Genomic DNA, 21,953 nt, shown 5'->3' with positions numbered 1-21,953 from the left:
AAAGCTAGTGCAGGCTGGTTGCTAGTTTTGCGATAATAATACACACTGGACAATAGAAAAATTTGTTAATTCATATAATGATTGATTGTTATTATTAGTATTACTAGTGCTGACATAAAGAGTTGAGTTACTAATTTGGTGGAAGCTTTCTCAAGTTGAGAGGATAAAGGGCCTCAGACTTTGTGGTACTCTGTGGTACTGTTGAGTCTGAATAATCTGAAGAGAAGACATATTTATGACTTGTCTTTTTCTGGGTATGGTGGACCCATTGATTATCCCAGGAACCCCAGTACAAGGGGGATACACATTGATTGGGATGCCAGTACATTACAGGGCATTATGTGCACACATTAAACACTCGTTCATAACTAGGTCCAATTTATAGTCAATTTATAGCTGGTTTTGGGGATACAGGAGGTAAGCCTTGAAATAAGTAAGCCAAAACAAGCACCTAGTAAGTGAGGTGCAAGCAATTATTAGACATATGTAGCAGAGGTTTTTTTCTATCAGACCAAAAAAATAAAATAGTGTTACAAGTTCATTTTCAGCCCTATGCCAATATTTTCTCTCTTTTTTTTGTTCAACTGGTTACCAAAACAACTAAATAGAAAACTAAATCCAAAAGTATTGAATTTGTTTTGATTTGAACTTCCATTGAGGCTTTTATTGATGTAGTGATCACTACTAAGAAAACGTATTTAATGGATCTCCTGGCAGGTCGTTACCAGACTCTGTGGTTTCATTTCAGCCACAGATAGACTAGCATCTGAATGCGAGGGCTGACTACTTTGTGTGAATATAACAAACTTGACAATATGCTTTGGTTGAGAGCACTTGAGTGGTGTGGAGTTTATTACAGTCAATTTAGGCAGCAGGGGAATTTCCGCCCTGCCTTACTCACTCTACAACCTGCCAGCTCTTGGCCTAGATGTGAGGCATACATTCAGAAAGCACACTGACTTCAAACTGCATGCTCTCAGCCCCAGTGAGAATTACTGCTCTGTTTTACAAATCGAATCATATCTTCACTATCTCCACTCTGCTCCATCTAACCCAACTGATAATTAGTTGATGAGTGGGTCATGAGAATTGGGTATTTTACAGCATCACAATAAACGTTCCAGTGTTCTGTGCTCAAAAACAACTACAAATGGGGAGATTTTGGTTTCTGTGGGAGTTTATTTAGCATGACTGGCTGTATACTGATTAAAAGGTGCAGTGCTGTGGCTGACCAAATAGGGAAATGAAAGGAACACAAATATGGTTGTAGATGTAGTTCTTGATAGCGATTGCTACAACAGTTTAGACTCCTATTTCAATCACTGAAATGCTTATAATTTCACTCTGAGATAGATTTAAAGTTAGAACTATACTGATACCCCTACATAAGTGCCTTTTAACACACTTAATACTGCTTGCCTTGATAGCATACAGTTAAAGAAGAGTAATGATTTATAATCTTCTATCCACCTATCACCCAAAAGAAGGTTCCCTTTTGATTTAGTTTCCCCTCAAAGTTTCTTCCTCTTGTCACCTCTGGGAGTTTTCCTTGTTACTGTGTGAATGAGTGTGTGGATGAATCTCTGAGACTGACTGCCATCTAATCCAGGCTGTATTCCCTTCCAGTGTTTCCAGGGTAGACACTGCATCCATAACCACCATAACCAAGATAAATAGCTTTGCTGCCTTAGAGCTTTATGGTCTCCGGTTCAATCCCCATCGCAAATTTCTGAGCATGTTCTCCTTATGTCTGCATGAGTTTCCTCAGGCTTCTCTGGATTCCTCCTGTATCCCCAAACCAGCCAGTATGTGGACTGGTGACTATAAATTGGACCTAGGTGTGGCTGAGTGTTGAGATGTTTATGCCTAATAGGAATGTGGTGGCTTATCTATGTGGGGATGTGGTAGCTTAGGTTTTGAGTTTAAATCTCAGGTCCACCAAGCTGTCACTGCTGGGCCCCCGAGCAAGGCCCTCATTTGCTCAGTTGTATAGAATAAGAAAAAAATGTAAGTTGCTTTGGATAAATTCCAGAAATGTAAATGTAAATAATGCCCTGCGATGTACTGGCATCCCAACCAGTGTGTATCCCCCCCTTGTACTGGGGTTCCTGGGATAAGCCATGGATCCACTATGCCCAGGAAAAGGCACTTACTAAAGATGAATGAATGAGTAATGGTACAAGTCATAAATATGTTTCTTCTCCTCAGATTATTCAGACTCAATAGTACCACTGAGGCCTGTCAACTTGATAAAATCTTCTGCCAAATGAGTAACTCAATTTTATGTCAACATTAGTAATAAAAATAATAACAATTAATCATTCTACGGATTAGCAAATGTCTCCAGTGTCCATTGTAAAATAATAAATTTATATGTGATGAAAAAGTCCAGCAGATCTGACAAACTCTCTTCACAAAGAGCTGTAAAGGAGCTGGCACCTTAGATCACCTCTGTGTTTCTCACTTACTATCTGGTGCCTTATAATTATTTTAACGAGACCCTATGACTCATCTTGATGGCAAACACAGCCCAGGTTGAACTCTATAAAAAGATTAATGCTAATAGCTGAATTTGGGGAAGCACTGATTTATTCACTGGCAACAAAAGCAACACATTTGAACACTCGGAACACTGCTGCAGCTGCTGCCAGTATCTGTCATTTAGCAGCACTGTTTTTCCTCCTCATGTGGCAAGCTAAATAGAACAGGAAATAATACGTCTCTCATAGCTAATAGAAAGTGACAAAAAAGTGGAAAGGTGGAAAAGCAAGACGTGAGAAAGTCTATGAGATAGCGTTAAAGCTCTTTCCAGACATTTGAAAAGAATTTTTTGCAGCAAGGTCTCGAAGGAATTGTTCTTCTCTGCCAGGGTAATCATCACTCAGCTACTGCTGCATTCAGATGCTAATCCACGCTCCCAAGGGCATTCGCTAACCAGGTTAGACTTGCTTATAATATACAATCCTCCCTGAAAGTATTGGAATGGCAAGGCCTGTTGATTTGTTTTGCTGTTTATTGAGGACATTTGGGTTTGAGATCAAAAGATGAATATGAGACGATTGATTGGAATTTTAGCGTTCATTTCCAACTTGTGTGCTGCTTCTTCTTTTGCTAGTGTTTGTGTGTCACACAGTACATGGTGTATATGGTTCTATTTTGCCTCTGAATTTCTTTGCCCTGATTGCTCTGTTGTTGTTTTTTTCTGGTTTTCATTTCTGCTGTAAAATTCAAATCATTTGAATCCCTTAAATGTCCAGTACATCCCAGTACAATGCGTACATCTGGAAGGCCTTCAAAACTTGTTTGTGTCAGTGGAAAGCCAAGTAAAGCCAACTGAAGCGAGTTTACGAATTTTACTTTTTTATCAGTCAGTGAAATCTGTTTGGAAAGAGTCAACCCACAATACCAACGTTGTCTTCGGCATGGGTTCAAAAGCTACGTGATTTTTCAGGTGTATTTCTGTTGACAGATCAGTGGTGTGGGTGGTCTGTTCTAGTTTTAGCCCAAGCTTGGTGGCACGACTTCCTGTGAGGATCCTTGACATGGAATGCTTGTCTTGGGTCAGTTCTTTGTAAGCAGCCATACAGTTTACATACGCTTCATATTAGAACTTGCCTCCTCCACATTATATTTCCTAAATCTTATGCTGTAAAATAAATAATCTTTGAATAATTATTATAATCAAATCAGCTGAATATTAAGGAGTCTATAATTAGCTCTGACTGCTCTGGATATTGCTACCAATTTTTTACACCATTCACACTTTCTAATTTTCTAATTAACATGCTGCGTTTCTTCTGAAGGAAAAGCATTGTGTAATTTATACTTTGCTCTTTATTACTAAAGTATTCAAACTTGGCCATGGTTCTAGGAAACAAAAGAATTAACTAGCAGAGGCTAGCTAGAAGAAAATTTTTTCCCTATTAAATACATCGATTATATAAAATGTCTCATACAAGGTTTTCATGCAAAGTGATGACACTGGATATGACAGTGACTCTTACATGATGTTCACATTAAAGTTTCGGCCAATTGCAAGCCTTCAACTCCCTTTTTACAATTCAAGCTCTTATCCTAAGTGACTCACATTAGACAATTCCATCAGCAGTCCTCTGACAGCTTAAAAGCTTCATTCAAGCTACATCAACAAAGTTCAACCTCCTGACCTCTGACCTTTTGCAGTAATACCCATGCTGCGGTAAAGATAATGAGATTTTTCAGTAGGGACGTGCAGAAGGGTCGTTATGCTGAAGAGAGTAGGAAGAGAAGTGTTGGTTTTAGGAATGTTGTACATTTGGGAAATGAAAACCTTTCATACATAATCCATCCTGTGAATGGACATAACTGAGGTTCAGGAAAATAAAACAGCCTGAAATTCTATCTCTATCCTGTGGCAGAGAGACTAAGCACAAATATAACTCACTGGAGTCTGCTGTTATGTATGCTATGTTTATCACAGCAGTTTGCACATTAATTACAGTAATTCATCCCTGTTTTGCTAATCTTAAATAAAAAAATCTTAATGAATAATCTTGATTAAACAAATGTCCAGATGATGAATAATAGCGATAGTTGTGTGTCATCGGCATAGAGACGAGGAAAACTGATGACAGGGAGTTGTGGTCTGACATAATCTAACATAAAAAACATACAATCTAACCTCAAAAAATCTTCATGAACAATCTCGATTAAACAAATGTCCAGATCAAAAGATGATGAATAATAGCGATAGTTGTGTGTCATCGGCATAGAGACGAGGAAAACTGATGACAGGGAGTTGTGGTCTGACATAATCTAACATAAAAAACATACAATCTAACCTCAAAAAATCTTCATGAACAATCTCGATTAAACAAATGTCCAGATCAAAAGATGAATAATTGTGATAGTTGTGTCACATCAGCATAGAGATGAGGAAACCTGATCCCAGTGATTTGTGGACTGAGATCTGATCCCTGTGGGACTCCTGGAGTAACGCTGTGAGCTCATGGACCTGAATCTTTATTTTTTATGCTTGTGTATTTCAGTGATGTCTGTCCAATCTGCCCAAGATATCTAAACAGGGACTGTTTGTAGGGTTTATACAGAATGATCTCTGTAACCAGCAGGTGAACTGATTAGATTTTGGAATTGATTACCGTTGGTCAAATAGCTTTAGCTTTTGTAGCTTTCTTTCCTGTTTGAAGTGTTTTAAGGATATTTCTGATGAACACATTAGTAAAAGAATGGACTAGACTTGTTGGCAGAGGAAGCATTCTCATGTATCAACTGAATATGTTCTTTAACTTTTTCCAGATTGCTTTCATTTGTTGAGTAGTTACACATTCATTTTTGGTCATTTAACTTCCTTTTTCATTATTATACTATACCTCTACTGGCTACTATAAAGCATTAAGTTGTTTTTAACTCAAGTCCATTTTCTTAAAGTTCCAAATTTTCCATTTGTTTTGTTTTTTAAGAAGTTATCTGAGCAAAACATGAGCAGCTGTTAGCTGACCAGCTTTGATCTCAAACCATATACAAAATAACCCAATAAAACATGTACAGGACATTCACATTGAATTGAATTGAATGTCAACCCCGGGCTGAGAGTCATTATGGGAACCACAGAATAATAAAGCCGTTATTTCATCCCAGTGGTCCCAGGTTTACAATGAGAGGTGTTTAAATGGAATGGAAACATGCTCTCTGTATCACACCAATCATTAAACCACCTGTGAACTGATATAAATAAAACTTTTTCTGATTCTGATTCTGATATGTTAAGATCATACCTAATATTATAATGTAATATATTATTATTATTATTATTATTATTATTATTATTATTATTATTAATAATAAACCTTATATCTCAGACCTTTATATTATCACTTAAAAAATCATTTACTTTTTTTAGATTTGTGCTTTATATCTATTTTTTATGGTTTATTAAATTATTTATTTTATTTTATTTTTGCATTTTAATTTTGTTTTATTAAATTATTTATTTTCTTTCTTTCTTTCTTTCTTTCTTTCTTTCTTTCTTTCTTTCTTTCTTTCTTTGTCATTGTGAGTTTTTTTAGTTCTTATAGTGTGCTACTGTTATTGTGCCTTATTCTTTTTATTTTCTTTTTTTAAATCATCTCTTTAAATCATTGCTTTCTGTGTCTATTTTTTTTATTATTATTATTTTTACTTTTTTTAATTAATGTGCCTGGATATTTTCATTTTAAATTTTTACCTTTTTTTCTCTTTAAGTTGTGTTTTTTGTAGGACTTCTGCAGTGTATTTTAAGTCTCTGTGCCATTCAGCAACATATATTTAAATACACTGCAGACTGTATCAGCGGTGGTTCATGAGAAATTTCAATGAATTTGAGTAAGAGGTGGTGATGTTGATAGATTTGCTTTAATTTCAGAAAGTTGTAAAAAAAAATCCTTTCAAACTTTATATTAAAAGCTCATTAGCATGGAGTATTACACATTAGCGAGCGTGATTTAATCAAGTGTTACTTTTCACTGTTGATAAGCACAAACTAAAAGGTGGTTATGAGCTAGTCAGTAGAAATAGAGGTGATTTTGTTATGAATATGATTTTATTAGTAGCAGCATTTCTTAGATAGATAGATAGATAGATAGATAGATAGATAGATAGATAGATAGATAGATAGATAGATAGATAGATAGATAGATAGATAGATAGATAGAACTTTATTATCATTGCAAAGTACACTGTACATAGCAAGGAAAAGCCGTTTAGCATCTACCAGAAGTGCAAGTACTAGAAATTGTGCAAATGAACAAGTGCAGATAAATATGTAAATATCTACATCAATATAAGGCTATGAGACATGAGTGTCCTAGCAGTGTAGTGTAGAGTTGAGTAGATTTATGGTTGTGGGAAAAACTGGCCCGGAACCTGCTGGTTCTGGTGCAGGTGGTCCTGTATCTCTTCCTGGATGGAAGGAGGTTGAACAGTTTGTGACTCAGGTGGGAGGAGTCCTTGATGATTTTGTGTGCTCTGTGTAGACATCTGCTGTGGTGAAGAGACTCAACGGCAGGTAGATGCGTTGGTTGGTTTTCCTTTGCATAGATTTTCTTTCACACACTGTGGAGTTGCCATACCACATGTCAAGATGCTCTCAATGATGCAGCTGTAAAAGTTGCTTAGGATCTTGTGGGATAGATGCACTTTTTTTTAATCTTCTCAGGAAGTAAAGCCACTGTTGCACCTTCCTAACCAGAATTGAGGTGTTCTGATGCCGAGACAGATTTTTGGAGATGTGGACACCTAGCAACTTAAAGCTGGAGACACTCTCTACTTCAGATCCGTTGATGTAGATAGGGGAGTGTTGTTAGATTTCTGGAAGTCAACAATGAGCTCTTTGGTCTTTGTGGCAATGAGGGTGAGGTTGTTCATGGAACACCATGCTGACAGGCTTTGGATCTCCTCCCTGTAGGCTGATTCATTGTTGTTGCTAATCCAACCAATCACTGTGGTATCATCTGCATAGTTAACAAAGATGTTGGAGTTATGCAGCAGAACACAGTCAGGAATAGAGTAGTGGTTTCAGCACACAGCCTTGTGGGACACTGGTGTTCAGGATGAGGGTTGAGGATATGTGATTACCCCTTACAGACTGAGGTCTATTTGTTAGGAAGTACATAATCCATATGCCTATGGATGTGCAGATACCCAGGCCACTGAGAATAGTGATCAGGACGACTGTATTAAATATAGAGCTGAAGTCAATAAACAACATCCTAATGTATGTATTATTATTATCCAGGTGGGTGAAAGCTAGATAAAGAGCAGTGGAAATGGCATCCTCTGTTGACGTATTCGGATGGTAGGCAAACTGGTGTGGGTCCAGTGTAGGTGGAAGGCTCACTATGAGGTGACTTCTCAAAGCCCTTTATAACAATGAGGGGGAGTGCGACTGGGTGGAAATCATTCAGATACTCTGCAGATGAATGGTATGATAGTTGTAGTCTTTAGACATGTGGGAACAGTGGCCTGGGCCAGTGACAGGTTGAAAATGTCAGTGAAGACTTGTGCCAGTTGGATGAACAACCGTGGAGGAGTCAACATTTGTGGTGTGATGTATGATGCCTTGGTTGAAGCGAGCAAAGAAGTGGTTGAACTCGTCTGTGATTAAGACATTATTGGTTGGTAGAGACTGTATTGTAGGTTTGTGGTCAGTGATATTCCAGATGCCTTTCCACATGCGTCTGGGGTTGGAGTTGCTGTGGAAGTGCTCCTCGATGCGCAGTTTATGTGCATTCTTGGCTTTCCTAATCCCCCTTTGCAGCCCTGGGTCAGTGTTGCTGGCTCTCGGACCTCAAAGTACATCCATGGCTTCTGAAAGTGTTTCATGTGTTTGACAGTGGTGACATTGTCAACACACGTGTTGATATGGTCCAGTACAGATGATGTACAGATGTTGATGTCTGTCTGTGCACATGAGGTGGCAAACATGCTCCTCAGTGTCTTGTAGCTGTTGCTGTAGTGAGGAAATGCCCCTCTCTGGCCATACTTTCACTGTCTTCACTGATGGTTTCACACATTTGATGAGTGGTGTGTATTTGGGTAGCATGAACAACAACATAAACAAAAGGTGATCAGACTGACCCAAGTGGGGGAGGGGAATGCCCCTGTATGCCTCTTCAATGCTAATGTAAACACGGTCCAGTGTGTTGTCCCTTCTAGTATTGCAGAAAACATTCTGATGAAATTTGTGGTGTCCAGATCTTAAGTTGGAGTGGTTGACGTTCCCAGCAACAATAAATGCTCCACCGGGGTGTGCAGCCTGTTGCTTGCTGATAGCTACATGCTTAGTGGCTCTTACGTAAAAAGCTTAAGTCTAGAAGCTTAACCAGTAATAATTTTCTAAAAGTGTATCCATCATGTTATGTTATGTTATGTTATTTGCCAGCTAGCATGCAGGCCAATGATCTGTATGTAGGATTTATAGCCCTTCTAATGACTGATCATTAAGCTAGAATTGATCATTAAATAAATGTGAAGTGTCTACTTAAAGCATGTGTAATCTCATGTCACCTTTAGAGCTTATGAATTTATAAAAATTCGACTAGTTGAATATCTCCTCATGCGCCTGAGGAATTCTGATAATTGCTTGAAATAGCCATTAGCTTTTAACCTGACACTAATGAGGTGAATGTCATGCTCTACTTTGAGGCTTGAGATCCGGAGATTGACCCGGAAAGAGACTTTTAGGTTTTCCTGATGCCATTAGTAACATTCCCTGTGGGTTCACTAAATAGTGAGAGATTTGAAAGCTTACATAAGGAGACGTTTCATAGAGCAAAGTAAATTTTGACACGAGTGTGTGATCGTTTAGGAGGTGTGGCTTAATGTTTAAACATGGGGTTGTACCATGTACTTGATGTCATTCTTATTTATGTTTTATTCACCCCCCCCCAATATTTTTTTTCTATTTAACAAAGGGGGAACTATTCATTCATTCATTCATTCATTCATCCATTTATTTATTTATTTATTTATTTATTTATTTATTTATTTATTTATTTATTTATATATTTATTTATTTATTTATTTATTTATCACAATGTTGCTACTTTATTGTTTCAGCACTAATAAATGTTTTGTATTATATATATATATATATATATATATATATATATATATATATATATATATATATATATATATATGTTTAGTATATATATGTTATATATATGTTAAGTATTTACTTTTACTGACTTTAAATATATATATATATATATATATATATATATAGATATAGAATGGAGCAAAGTAAGATTGTGTGTGTGTGTGTGTGTGTGTATGACTCACTCAGCTGGCTCACTCTGTTTGGCCCTTTCCCGTCAGCCATGAATCATTATAACAGTGTGTAATTTGTGTAATTTAAAGATCAGCGCCTCTGGAAGTCTCACTACTCCAGTTAATTCTGTTGTTCCTGTCTTTTTTCTCTCCTCCTGTCATTTCCCCGGTGCAGACAGCGCTGCCTTGGACACACAGGTTTACACCTTTACTCTTTTCTCTGTGTGTGTGTGTGTGAGAGAGAGAGAGAGAGAGTGTGTGTGTGTATGTGTGTGTGTTTCTATTTGTCTCAGTCTTTTATGCACTTTGAGAAGAAGCTTGTCAGTTTTAATCCATATTCTCATAAAACAACAACAACATATCTGCCCGGGTTCCTCAAGGGTTCTCTGGACTCTTATTGGTTGGTAGAATCACATAATTCTACTTAAAACCTTTAGTGAAAAGCAAACCCTCTTATAGGTTCTACATCATAAACCGTTTAAGGGTTCTCCAGAGGGACGAAATAAAGAACACTTTAGGAACATAAGTGGAGAGTAGATTGATTTTCTTTTCTTAGTCAGCTAGTTTGAAAAGAAAGAGGAGTTTACATAATGAGATAATAACAATGAGATAATAATTTGAAATATCTAAATTATATTTCATCAAGAAGGTAATTGTGCAATCGTATGACATTAAAATAACCAGATAATAATTATAACTTAAAAATAAATATTTTATACATTTCAAATGAAAAAGTAATGGTTTGAGGACATAGAGAAACGAGATAATAATGAGATAATAATGAGATAACAAGGGAATAGTTTGGTGACATATGTTGAAATAACAAGATAATAATGAGATAATAATATCATAACTTAAAAATAAATATTTTATACATTTTAAATAGGAAGGTAATGGTTTGATGACATAATGGATTTGATGACAAAAATGAGATAACAAGATAACAAAAGAATAACTTAAACTAACTAAATAACAAGGGAATAATTTGATATGTTGAAATAAGATAATAATGGGAAAATAATAATGAGATAATAAGAAGATAATAACGAGATAATAACAAGATAATAGATTAAACTAACTAAATAACAAGGTAATAGTTTGATGACATATCTATGTCTATACTAATGAGATAATAAGGAGATAATAATGAGTTTGTAACTCAAAATAAATATTTTATACACTTTAAATAAGAAGTTAGTAGTGTGATGACATGTAGAAACAAGATAATAATAAGATAATACCAAAATAATAATGAGATAATAATAACGATATAATAACAAGATAATAGCTTAAACTAACTAAATAACAAGGGAATAGTTTGATGACATCTATGTCTATAATAATGAGATAATAATAACGAGATAATAATGAGATCATAACTTAAAACAAATATTTTAGACATTTTGAATTAGAAGGTAAGAGTTTGATGACATGCAGTGAAACAGGATAATGAGATAATAACAAGATAATAACTTTAACTAAATAACAAGGCAATAGTTTGATGTCATATGTTGAAATAACAAGATAATAATAAGATAATACCAAAATAATAATGAGATAATAACAAGATAATAATAACAACAACTATCAAAACAACAAGATAATGAGATATTCATAAGATAATAGTGTTATAATATTACAAAGACAACAATAGATACGATCATGAGATAATAACAAGATAATAACTGAAAATAATGACAAATATTGAAACAATGAAATAATAATATGCTAATAACCAAATAATGCTATAATAACTAAGAATAATGACACATTGAAATAAAAAGCTCATTATAAGAGTCATTATGATAATGAAATATAAACTGAAATAAGGAGATAATGATGAGAAATATCTTGGAACTATGAGATAAAAATGAAATTATTATGAATTATGAAAATTTTGAAATAATAGGGGATTAAGATGAAATTTCTGAAGCAGTTGATAGAGTTGATTATTTTCCTGTTCCTAAATGTCCAGAAGTGTTTTATTCCTCTTACACCACATCAAGACTGTCATGATTTAGGTTATACGCTTGTATGTTTTTCATTTCGTCTTCAAGAATTAAACTGTTCCTCTGTGTGTGTGTGTGTGTGTGTGTGTTTGTCTGTGTAGGGTCTGGATCCAGCCAAGCTTGGCCTAAGCACAGGAGGGTGAGTAGAGCTTTAAAGAATTTAACAAAGCTCATCATTTATTCTACACTTCATCTTTACCAGCTACGTGTAGTTTTAGACACTAAAAAAGGGGGTTTTTTTAGTGAATATTTAAAATAATTTAAAAATAAAACTATTCTTTCATTGACTCCATTGTAATTTCTCTACATTTCATCTTCTCTGATTTTAACCCTTTGGCTTCCCATAACCACCTTTCTGACCTCATTCGGCTTCCACTTGTATATATTGTAGTTTAGTCTTGATTCTTATAAAATAAAAAGGTTCATTTAAATATATAATATAATATAATATAATATAATATAATATAATATAATATAATATAATATAATATAATATAATATAATATAATATAATATAATAATTGTGGTTTATATTAATTAATTTATGCTCAAAAATGTTTCATGAACAGTAAGACATGCCCAGTGTTATGATTCATAGATGTAGCAAAAAAGGTCAAATTGTTTATTTTAAGATATTAATATACCAAGAATTAATGAGGTAATCCCAATATTTATTTATTTATTTTATTTTATTTTATTTTATTTTATTTTATTTAATTTTATTTAATTTTATTTAATTTTATTTAATTTTATTTTATTTTATTTTATTTTATTTATTTTAAAGGAAAATCAATGGTTTATTCTCCTCTGTTCTGAACATTCTGTAAAAATCCATGCATAAATTATATATAGCTTTCATAATTATTCTATATAATTTTACTATCAAATTAAATTCTATTTAATTTTACTAGAATTATTACTATTAAAAATATCAACTTTGTATATAATTTCTTTGCTTTTTTAAAACTATTTTGCTAGATATTTCTGATTTCAAAAAAATTGGTAAAAAAAAAATTCATTTTATTAACTCAGATTCCTATAAGTATGGTACAAAAAATTAAAAATGAAAAGAAAAAATGTAAAAAAAAAAAAAAATATATATATATATATATATATATATATATAATTACATAATGCTTGATTGTGATGCTTTCACAGATTTACACACTAATTATCATGTCATTTTTTTCACTTCCTGTATGCTTTTCTTTCACATTTTGACTGTAAATTTGCTTTAGTCGTGTGTTTAGCAGTTTTTGGTAGCAAACCGTAGTCTGGTGTTTTAGACAAAAACACCAGGAAATGTTAAGGGGGGGCAAATACTTACACACACCACTGTATTCTGTATATCCATTCATATTTACATTCATCTTGAACTTACATACATTATCTTATATATAGTGTTATATATATATAAGTGAAAGACTTTGAATTAGTAAAATGTGCACAGGCATACTGTGTGTGTGTGTGTGTGTGTGTGTGTGTGTGTGTGTGTAAGTGACCCCAGGTGACAGCTCGGGGTCCTCTCATACCTCACTGTGTGACACCGGCAGAGAGGCGTCGTGACTCCCATTTATCACTGACACACACACACACACACACACAAAGAGCCATTCCAAGTGATTTGCTTACTTTGTATACAGGATACGGTGGTGTTGCTTATCGGACTAATCCCCACATGACAATATTAAATCACAGATTCAGTGTGGCTCTGCACAATTCTAGAATAATGATTCAGAGCCGAATCCTGACCCGTGTTTTCCCCAGAACCGCATCCTAGACTGTGTTTGGTCAGTGTGTGCTGGTCAGAATTAGTGAATACAGCAGCAGCAGTGACCTTCTCACTTCTCTGTGTGTTTCTAGATTCTTCTTTCATTATCTGTTACACTTCTTTTTCTTCTGTTTCTTTCCTTCTCATCATTTGTTCTTCCTCTCCTTCCTTTCATCCTTCTCTTCTCTTCTCTTCTCTTCTCTTCTCTTCTCTTCTCTTCTCTTCTCTTCTCTTCTCTTCTCTTCTCTTCTCTTCTCTCTCATGTGTCGTTGTTGATCTATCCATCATTTTCCCTCTTCAGCTTCTTTCCCATTCAGCTTCTCTCTCTCTCTCTCTCTCTCTCTCTCTCTCTCACACACACACACACACACACACGCACACATACTTTTGATTCATATTTGTCCTTTTTGACCTATCCATCATTTTACTTCTTCTTTTTTTGAGCAACTTTTCTCTCTCTCTCTCTCTTCCCCTCTCTTGTCTCCTTTATATTTGTCCCTTTCCATTATTTTAATAACTTGTTCTCTCTCTCTCTCTCTCTCTCTCTCTCTCTCCCTTTTCCTTCACATTAGTCCTTGTCGATTTATCCATCATTTTAACTCTCTCCTGAACAATTCATCTCTCTGTCAATCTCTCTCTCTCTCTCTCTCTCTCTCTCTCTCTCTCAGTTGGCAGTGCAGTAAATTTTAGCCCCCCTGTTTGGATGTGTAATGTTGTACATGTACTGTTATATTACTGACGATATTAACAACAGTTGATTCTGTGCTCTTCCCCACAGAGCTGGCAGTATTCTTTATGGCATCGACAGCATGCCAGATTTACGGCGTAAGAGGACCGTGCCTATCGTCCGTGACCTGGTGAGTTCCCTGCTCTTTCACGGAGGGAACTGTGTGAGTGTGTGTGTGTCTGTGTGTGTGTGTGTGTGTTATAATACAGCTTGTGGTCTCTTTAAGACGTTCAGATGTTTAGATGAGACAGTGATAAAGATCATCAAAAATAAGAAAGCTATTCTTCAATCGCCTCCAGTGCTATCTCTCTACATTTCCTCTTCGCTGATTTTAGCCCTTTTGGCTTCCCATAATCACTCCACCTTTCTGACCTCATTCGGCTTTCACTTGTATATATTGGAACATGTTCTAGTTGTCACTAATTTTCCTTTTTCCCACCATCTATCTATCTATCTATCTATCTATCTATCTATCTATCTATCTATCTATCTATCTATCTATCTATCTATCTATCTATCTATCTATCTATCTATCTATCTATCTATCTATCCATACCTATAACAAACTAACAAGTGTAAAGCAAACTCTGGAATGTGTTCAGCATCAACTTTTACATCCATTTGTCCACCTGGAGCGATGGAAATGATATTTCTGTCAAGAGAAGATCTGTCTATCTATCTATCTATCTATCTATCTATCTATCTATCTATCTATCTATCTATCTATCTATCTATCTATCTATCTATCTATCTATCTATCTATCTATCTATCGATCGATCGATCGATCGATCTATCTATCTATCTATCTATCTATCTATCTATCTATCTATCTATCTATCTATCTATCTATCTATCTATCATCCATCTTGTCTATCTATCTGGAATATATTGCAGACTGCTACTGGAAAAAGACACAGTGATGAGAGCAGGTATAGAATGAAATTAGGCCACACCCACTTCAGGATTAAATCTGAATATTTATCCATACAGCAGTTACAGATAAAAGCTGTATCACTCCGCTGCCAACAAACATGGCAACAAAAAAAATCTATAAAGGTGATAAAGTGTCCATTGAACCAGGAACCAAAACAAACGAGTTCCTTCAGTTCCACGAAGAACAAACTGTTAAATGAAGAACCGCCCCTTTTGTCCACGTGGATTTGGTACACATTAGTGACATTTTAAACCCATGAATGTTTGTCTTGTCTTTTTTCTTTTTCTTTTCCACAGAACATTTTATAAGTAATGATTTTTTTTATCCATTGTAAAGTCTGTTTCAGTTTGTTAGAGATTTTCAGAGTGTGTTTTTAGAATTTTTCTCATGTGAGATTTTCCCATGAAATTGCTTTGTTTTTAATCTAAATGTGTAAAAGTACAAGCATTGATTCTGTATTCATTTATATCTTGCACGTTTAAAAAAAAATCTCTACACTTCCTGGGTAAGTACGGGTCGCTCTTGTGTTGTTTTGGGACTCGTGCGTCTTCTACATGCCATCCCCTCATTGGCCCATATTTATTATGGGGGATATTTTTCCGTGAGTTGTCAGATTTCCTGCCAGCCCCCAAAAAGCTCAGCCTTTCATTTAGAAAGAGCTGAAGATGGAAAATAAAACACGTAAAAAAAAATAAAGTCTGAGAAATGTTGACAACTCCACCCAAAAATATATATATCTGTGGACTTCATTGACTTCTGACTGAACTGTGAGTGTCCTCAAAGCGTGCAGCGGGAAAAAGTCTCGTACCGTGCCGGATGAAGTCAGTGCTGTGTGGCGGGTCGTGTCTCAGCTATCCCATCATGCCTCTGTCCTCGTCTGTGCACAAAGCAGCGGTCTGATTCACTCAGGACGCAGGACAGAGAACCCAGCTGTGTCCTGATTGTGCTCTCTAACAGCTACTCGGGGTCAGCGGGGGCGGAGCTTAAGGGAAACCTGGACAGTCAATTGCAAAGTCGATCATACCATATTAGAGTTCTGCATTTATATTTTTTGAAGAGTTAGGATCCCTATTTGACAGTGTTCTAGATAGAACCTATAAGGGTTCCTGCAGAAAGGTCTTTTGATTCTAGAACCTTTAAGATTTTCTGATGATTTAAGAATCCAAAGAACCCCTACTTTTTTGTTTTGTTTCCTTTAGTAGGGTTCTAACAAGGGTTCCTCCAGAAAGACAAACCAAAGGACTCCTACATGAAGGCTAAGAATTGAAAGAAATGCTAGTCATGATATCAGCTTTGTAAAAAAAAAAAGAGTTAAATGGTTTTTTGAAGGTTTTCTTGTAAAGGACGTAAGCTATTTTTACTCCCTCTGAGAACCACATAAATGTTCTATGTAGAACATTACAAGAGTGTATTTTCAGTTTTATGTAAATAGAACTGCTTTACGTTGTGAGAATTAGAATCCAGAGAGCTCTTGAACGCTCTTGAGCTCTTCTTCCTGCTGTAGGGTTCCGTAGAGAACTTCAAAGAGGTACAGTGTCAAACTTGACATCTTATTGATCCAGAGAACATATGAGAGAGTCTTTGTTCAGTTGTCCTGTTCGATGGAGAACATGTGTTTTGTCAGAGGACCAAACCAAAGGACTATTGATGGAACCACTACATAAAGCCTAAACATTAAAAAGAACAGTGATGTCATAACACTACAGATGGCTTCTCCCTAGCTTATTTGCTTCATATTTCTAGATGTGTCTGAAAGAAACCACCCAAATGTTCTGATGCAGAACCCTGACCACTGTCAAACCGACCAAGGTGTTAGAAATCCTAAATCACAGACTGCCCTTGAGGAAGGGTTTCTTTTCTTTTGTAGGGATTTACAGAAAACCAAACCTGTTTCCAGAGCAACAAATCAAAGAACAGTTGAGGGTTCTAGAGTTCCCCATGTATCTTCAAGATTGCAAGAACTCCCTATTAAGCATCAGGTTCCTTCAGGATACTTTGGATAGTTTATATTGAAAAGTGTTCCATCAGCCATCTTCAAGGGAACTGAACGGAAGCTCTATTGGGAGAACTGTTAAAGGATTGAGGACCTGCCTGTGTTTTAAGGTTCTCCCCTAGAGGGATAAATAGAAGAACACTTGAGAATTCGCAAGCTATCATGCACTACTAGAAAATAAATGAAAAGAAAGATCATTTTCTAATAGAATCGTCACTCTTAAGAAAAAACAGTTCTTCATGAATGAATTGTGTAGTTAGATCTTATTAAACAGGGTCTACTTGGAGGTTCCATTAAGCATCCAAAAGGGTTTTGTGTTTGGTTCTTCTTGATCCTAATAAAGGAGAGCATCACTTTCAGAGAAGGTTTCATTTGTATCCCTTTTCCTCTGGTTGCTCAGAGACAAAAACCCCAGAACCCTGAGGGTGTTAGACGGAACGGAGCGTATGATCCGGTTTGCTATTGGCTGAACAGATGTACCCTAAGCTCTGCCCCCTGTGTCCCTGAGATGCGTGTGATTTGAGTGGATGAGGACAGGTGAGGGAACCCGGGTGTGTACAGCAGGGAGTAAAAGCTGCTCTTAAGGCCGTTATGTGTTAATTAAGTGAAATTAACGAGCATATCCGACCTTATCCATCCGCGCGCTTCCATTTTATGGCATTGCCTGCCACAAGCCTCAGTCACTCCGCTGCATGCTGATTATTCTACACTTACATAAACGCATAAGGAGTTCATGTACAGGTTTGGAGTCGCCCCACTCCCACACCTCCCTCTGCTTTCTGGTGTCTTTCACTAAGCGTAAACTCCACGTCTTTACCACGATTGGCTAGTCGCGGCTCGATAACTGGTAAAGACAAATCTATACACTATCCTGCATCTCCTATTTGTACACTTATCCTTCTTATCGATCTCTCTTTCTCTCCTTCTCCTTTTGTCTTTTCCTCTGTTTAGTCCCACATGTAGGTTAGGGGTTGCACGACTACTCTTTTTTTACTAGTTGAGCAATAATTCGGAAACAAGTAGTCGACTAGTCATTATTTCCATAGATGAAGAAAAAACTGGGACATCAGGTTTTTACGGTGGCGGAGAAGAGCAAAACAAAATCCAAAAACACAAGCACAATTCAGATAAACCGGAAAAGGTAGGTATAGTTTCCGAATGGAATTCTTCCATCGGTATCTCAGGATCTACAGGAAGTCCAGCAGTAGCTGCAGCAGTAGAAAGTGGATTGGTGTGTGTATGAACACGGCTCTGCTCTTATAGCGCTCCTTACATCCTTTAATCTGATCTTCAGAACATTCTTGGTGTGTTTTTAGAGATTGCAAACTAATCTTTATGTCATGATACGCTATCAGTGTATCCAAAATCAAGCCATCCTCAAAGTAGCACTGAATGAATTCCATTTTCTTATGAATAAAAAAAAGGTATTTGGGTTTTTTTTTTAGATTTAAAGTTGAAAAATGGTATAAAGTGAAGGCAGAACTCCACACATGTACAAGAAATAGAGTTAGATACACAACTTCCTACTTCCTGTATATCCTGATTGACAGATGTCTTGTCCAGTCAGAGGACAGAATTCCATTCACAGAATATACCTACCTTTTCCAGTTTGCCTGAATTGTTCTTGTGTTTCTGATTTATTATTTTGTTTTCTGATTTATTATTTTGTTTTCTGATTTATTTTGTTTCCAGATTTGTAATTTTGTTGCTTTGTTTTATTTTGTTTCCGATTTTCTTTTGTTTTCTGATTTGTTTGTTTACTGATTTGTTATTTTGTTTTTTAATTTTTTTATTTTGTTTTCCAATTTGTTATTTTGTTTTATTTTGTTTCCATATTTGCTTGTTTTTCAATTTGTTATTTTGTTTACTGATTTGTTATTGTGTGTTGCACTTCTGGGCCACCGTAAGGTTTTCAAAGATGCAGCAAAGAACAAATCGAAACTCAGTTCAGTGAGCAGCCCAGCATACATGTGAAAAAATGACCTTTCCAGAGTCAGTGCTAGCAGTGAAAGAGAAGAAGTCAGAGCAGGACAACAGACATGAACACCGTCATCATCTCAGGCCTCAGTAGTGAGATCCGGAAAGTTCTATCTGAGCCACAGATGTGCCTCAGATCTGACTCTAGTAACTAGCTGAGAGAGTCTGCTCTTTCACACTATACTGATCACGACACCTCTTACTATTTATTCAGCTGTAAGTTCTCTTATACACACCTCTACACGTCACTGCACTGCAGACTGATAGCAGTGTTAACGGTCCATAAAAACAAAACAACAGAAAAAAACAACATATTTTCCCGGCATCTAAATATCACTTATGGAAAAAAAACCACATCATTATCTACTTCCTGTCCATCTGCCCGACTAGTCGACATCCCCACAGCGGCTAGTCCATGCAACCCCTAATGTCAGCGTGTGGTCAGTGTTTCGGTAGCTGACGTCACGTGGAAAAAAAACGTGAATGATGTCATCGTGTGTTATCAACTTCTGAATAATTCCAGTGCATTATGCATTTGAGAGTTTTTTTTAAAGGATGATTATTTGAAGAGTGAAAGCATGAGTGAGATTTGTAATGCATGTTCAGAGGCCATGTTAGGGCTGTATTTATAATAATAATGCTTAAAAAAAAAAATCAAAGAGGAGCTGAAGCGTCTTCTGAAGCTCAGCATGGCAGAGTCAGTGTAGCGCTGCAGATGCACCTAACGCTCCACAAGCTGAGATTAAGTCTTCATTTCACTCACTAATGAATCCTTTCTCTTCTTTCCTGCTCTGCTTTCATTACTTCCTCTGATCAACAAAAGGCCTTGGTGAGTATCTGTCTATTTTCGTGTCGAGGTTTTAATTGCGCTAAATGCTCTAATTGCTAATAAAGTGTTAATTAGAGCCCAAAACAGTGGCATAGTGATGACTAGAAATGGCTTGTGGAGGATTAAGTGGTGAAAAAATAGATTTTTTTTCCTCCCCAAAAATGAAGACAGTGTTAGAGTTAGATTTTGGAGATTCTGTTGTCACAGAAAACATTTTTTTTTTAAAATGATAATAAAAGTTTTTTGAACCTCTTTGTCTAAAATCACAAGACGTTGTGTAGCATGTCTCTAAATAAATGCTTTCAGGTTTGATGGAACTTTTAGAGTTTCTATTGGAAATGGGTTTGTTTCGGCCGCATGGTTTGGACATTCAGATTAGAAATAACAGAATATTTATTTCTAAGCCAGAGTGTATATATTTTCCTATTTTTATACTATATATATAACATATACTATATATATTTAAAAAAAAAAAAAAAAGATGATGAATGAAGATGTTGCATAGGGTTAGGGTTACACGACATTGCAAGTCTCCTATGAGTTTATTCAGTGCATGACAACCTCGTCGTTTTCCTGTTTTATATTTTACTCAAAGGATAAATTAAGGCCAAAAATCTTTTCTGAATTCAGACAGATGTTTCAGGATTTATTCGCATTCCAAATTTGGATTTGTGTTGATTTCCGTCTCCTACACTCTAACCATCAAGTACCGCAGAAAGAAATGTGAACATGGAGCAGATGGTAAAAAAAAGGCCCTTAAAAAATGTTCACTTTGTCCGTCGGGGCTGTAAATGTACTTGTGAGCAGTGCGGTTAGCTCTTCCGAGTCACAGCAATGGGCTGCATTTGTAGCACTCACAAGGCAGGCAATGATTCAATAAAGAGCAGAACGGAGGCAGGACGCAGATTTCCAGAGCGGATTGGATGTGAAATGTGATTTGTGTGTAATGTATGCTTCTCTCTGCAGACTTTGGCTGCTCGAAAGGCAGGCATCTCGTTTGCGCTCGTGACCAGATCCACCCTGAACAACGAGGAGCTGGTGAGTGCTGAAGACAATGAACATTTACACACTCTCTCACACACACACACACACACTCTCACACACACACACACATGCATAAATACAAGCACTCGTGTACAGGCAAAAATGCGCACAAGCAATCACTGCCTCATGTTTTTCTTTATTGAAATCAATCTGACAAATCAATAACAATCTAGTACTGACAGAACAACAAACAGGAAGCATGGACACGGTCAGTCTGTGGAAAAATCACTGAAACAGGAAGTAAACAAATGAGGCTGAAATTTCAGAGCAGTCGGTGTGTCTAGTTCATACTGTATTACTGAACTGGTGGATACATCTGTGATGGCACTCACAGGAATACCCGAGACTTTCTTCTATTGACCTGCATATCTTTATATGTAAAATTACAGACACACCCACATTACCATATAAGGCATTTAGACCATGCCTCCTCTCAGAGCTGCTCTCATTTTCAAAAATTTCCAATTCATTGTAACCCCTTCAAAGCCTGGACATTCAGAGCTCTTTAATTTCTGTATACAGACTTAAGGACACACCCACATTACCATATAAGGTTTTCAAAGCCTGGCCATTTAAATCTCTTTCATTTCCCTTTACAGACTTAAAGACACACCCACATTACCATATAAGGTTTTCAAAGGCCATTCAAAGTGCTTTCATTTCCATATACAGACTTAAAGACACACCCACATTACCAAATAAGTTTCCAAATATATAACCACATACCAATCTAAGACCTTCTAGACATACCTACACACCATCCACTCTTATTACCTTATATGGATATAAAGCCACTCCCAGATTTCTCACTCTTCCGCTATTCTTACTGACGTTTTTGGAAACCAAGACTTTCCGACTTTC

The 21,953-nt window shown here is 36.2% G+C and overlaps 1 protein-coding gene across 2 annotated transcripts in view; it reads left to right on the top strand.

Annotated features, from left to right (window-relative positions):
• The window catches only part of LOC131352418 (protein unc-13 homolog C-like), a 203,088-nt gene that overhangs the window by 6,667 nt on the left and 174,468 nt on the right, over positions 1 to 21,953 (top strand). For both annotated transcript variants that reach the window (XM_058388541.1, XM_058388540.1), the window contains exons 3-6: positions 9,983 to 10,005; positions 11,918 to 11,955; positions 14,366 to 14,444; positions 21,033 to 21,086. In XM_058388541.1, coding sequence (XP_058244524.1) covers positions 9,983 to 10,005; positions 11,918 to 11,955; positions 14,366 to 14,444; positions 21,033 to 21,086 — 194 coding nt within the window. The remainder of the gene's footprint in view (positions 1 to 9,982; positions 10,006 to 11,917; positions 11,956 to 14,365; positions 14,445 to 21,032; positions 21,087 to 21,953) is intronic.

Source organism: Hemibagrus wyckioides, linkage group LG04 (assembly GCF_019097595.1).
Source record: "Hemibagrus wyckioides isolate EC202008001 linkage group LG04, SWU_Hwy_1.0, whole genome shotgun sequence".
Classification (NCBI taxonomy): Eukaryota; Metazoa; Chordata; class Actinopteri; order Siluriformes; family Bagridae; genus Hemibagrus; species Hemibagrus wyckioides.
The sequence above is the reverse complement of the archived record's forward strand: the minus strand, read 5'-3'. Positions and strand labels throughout refer to the sequence as shown.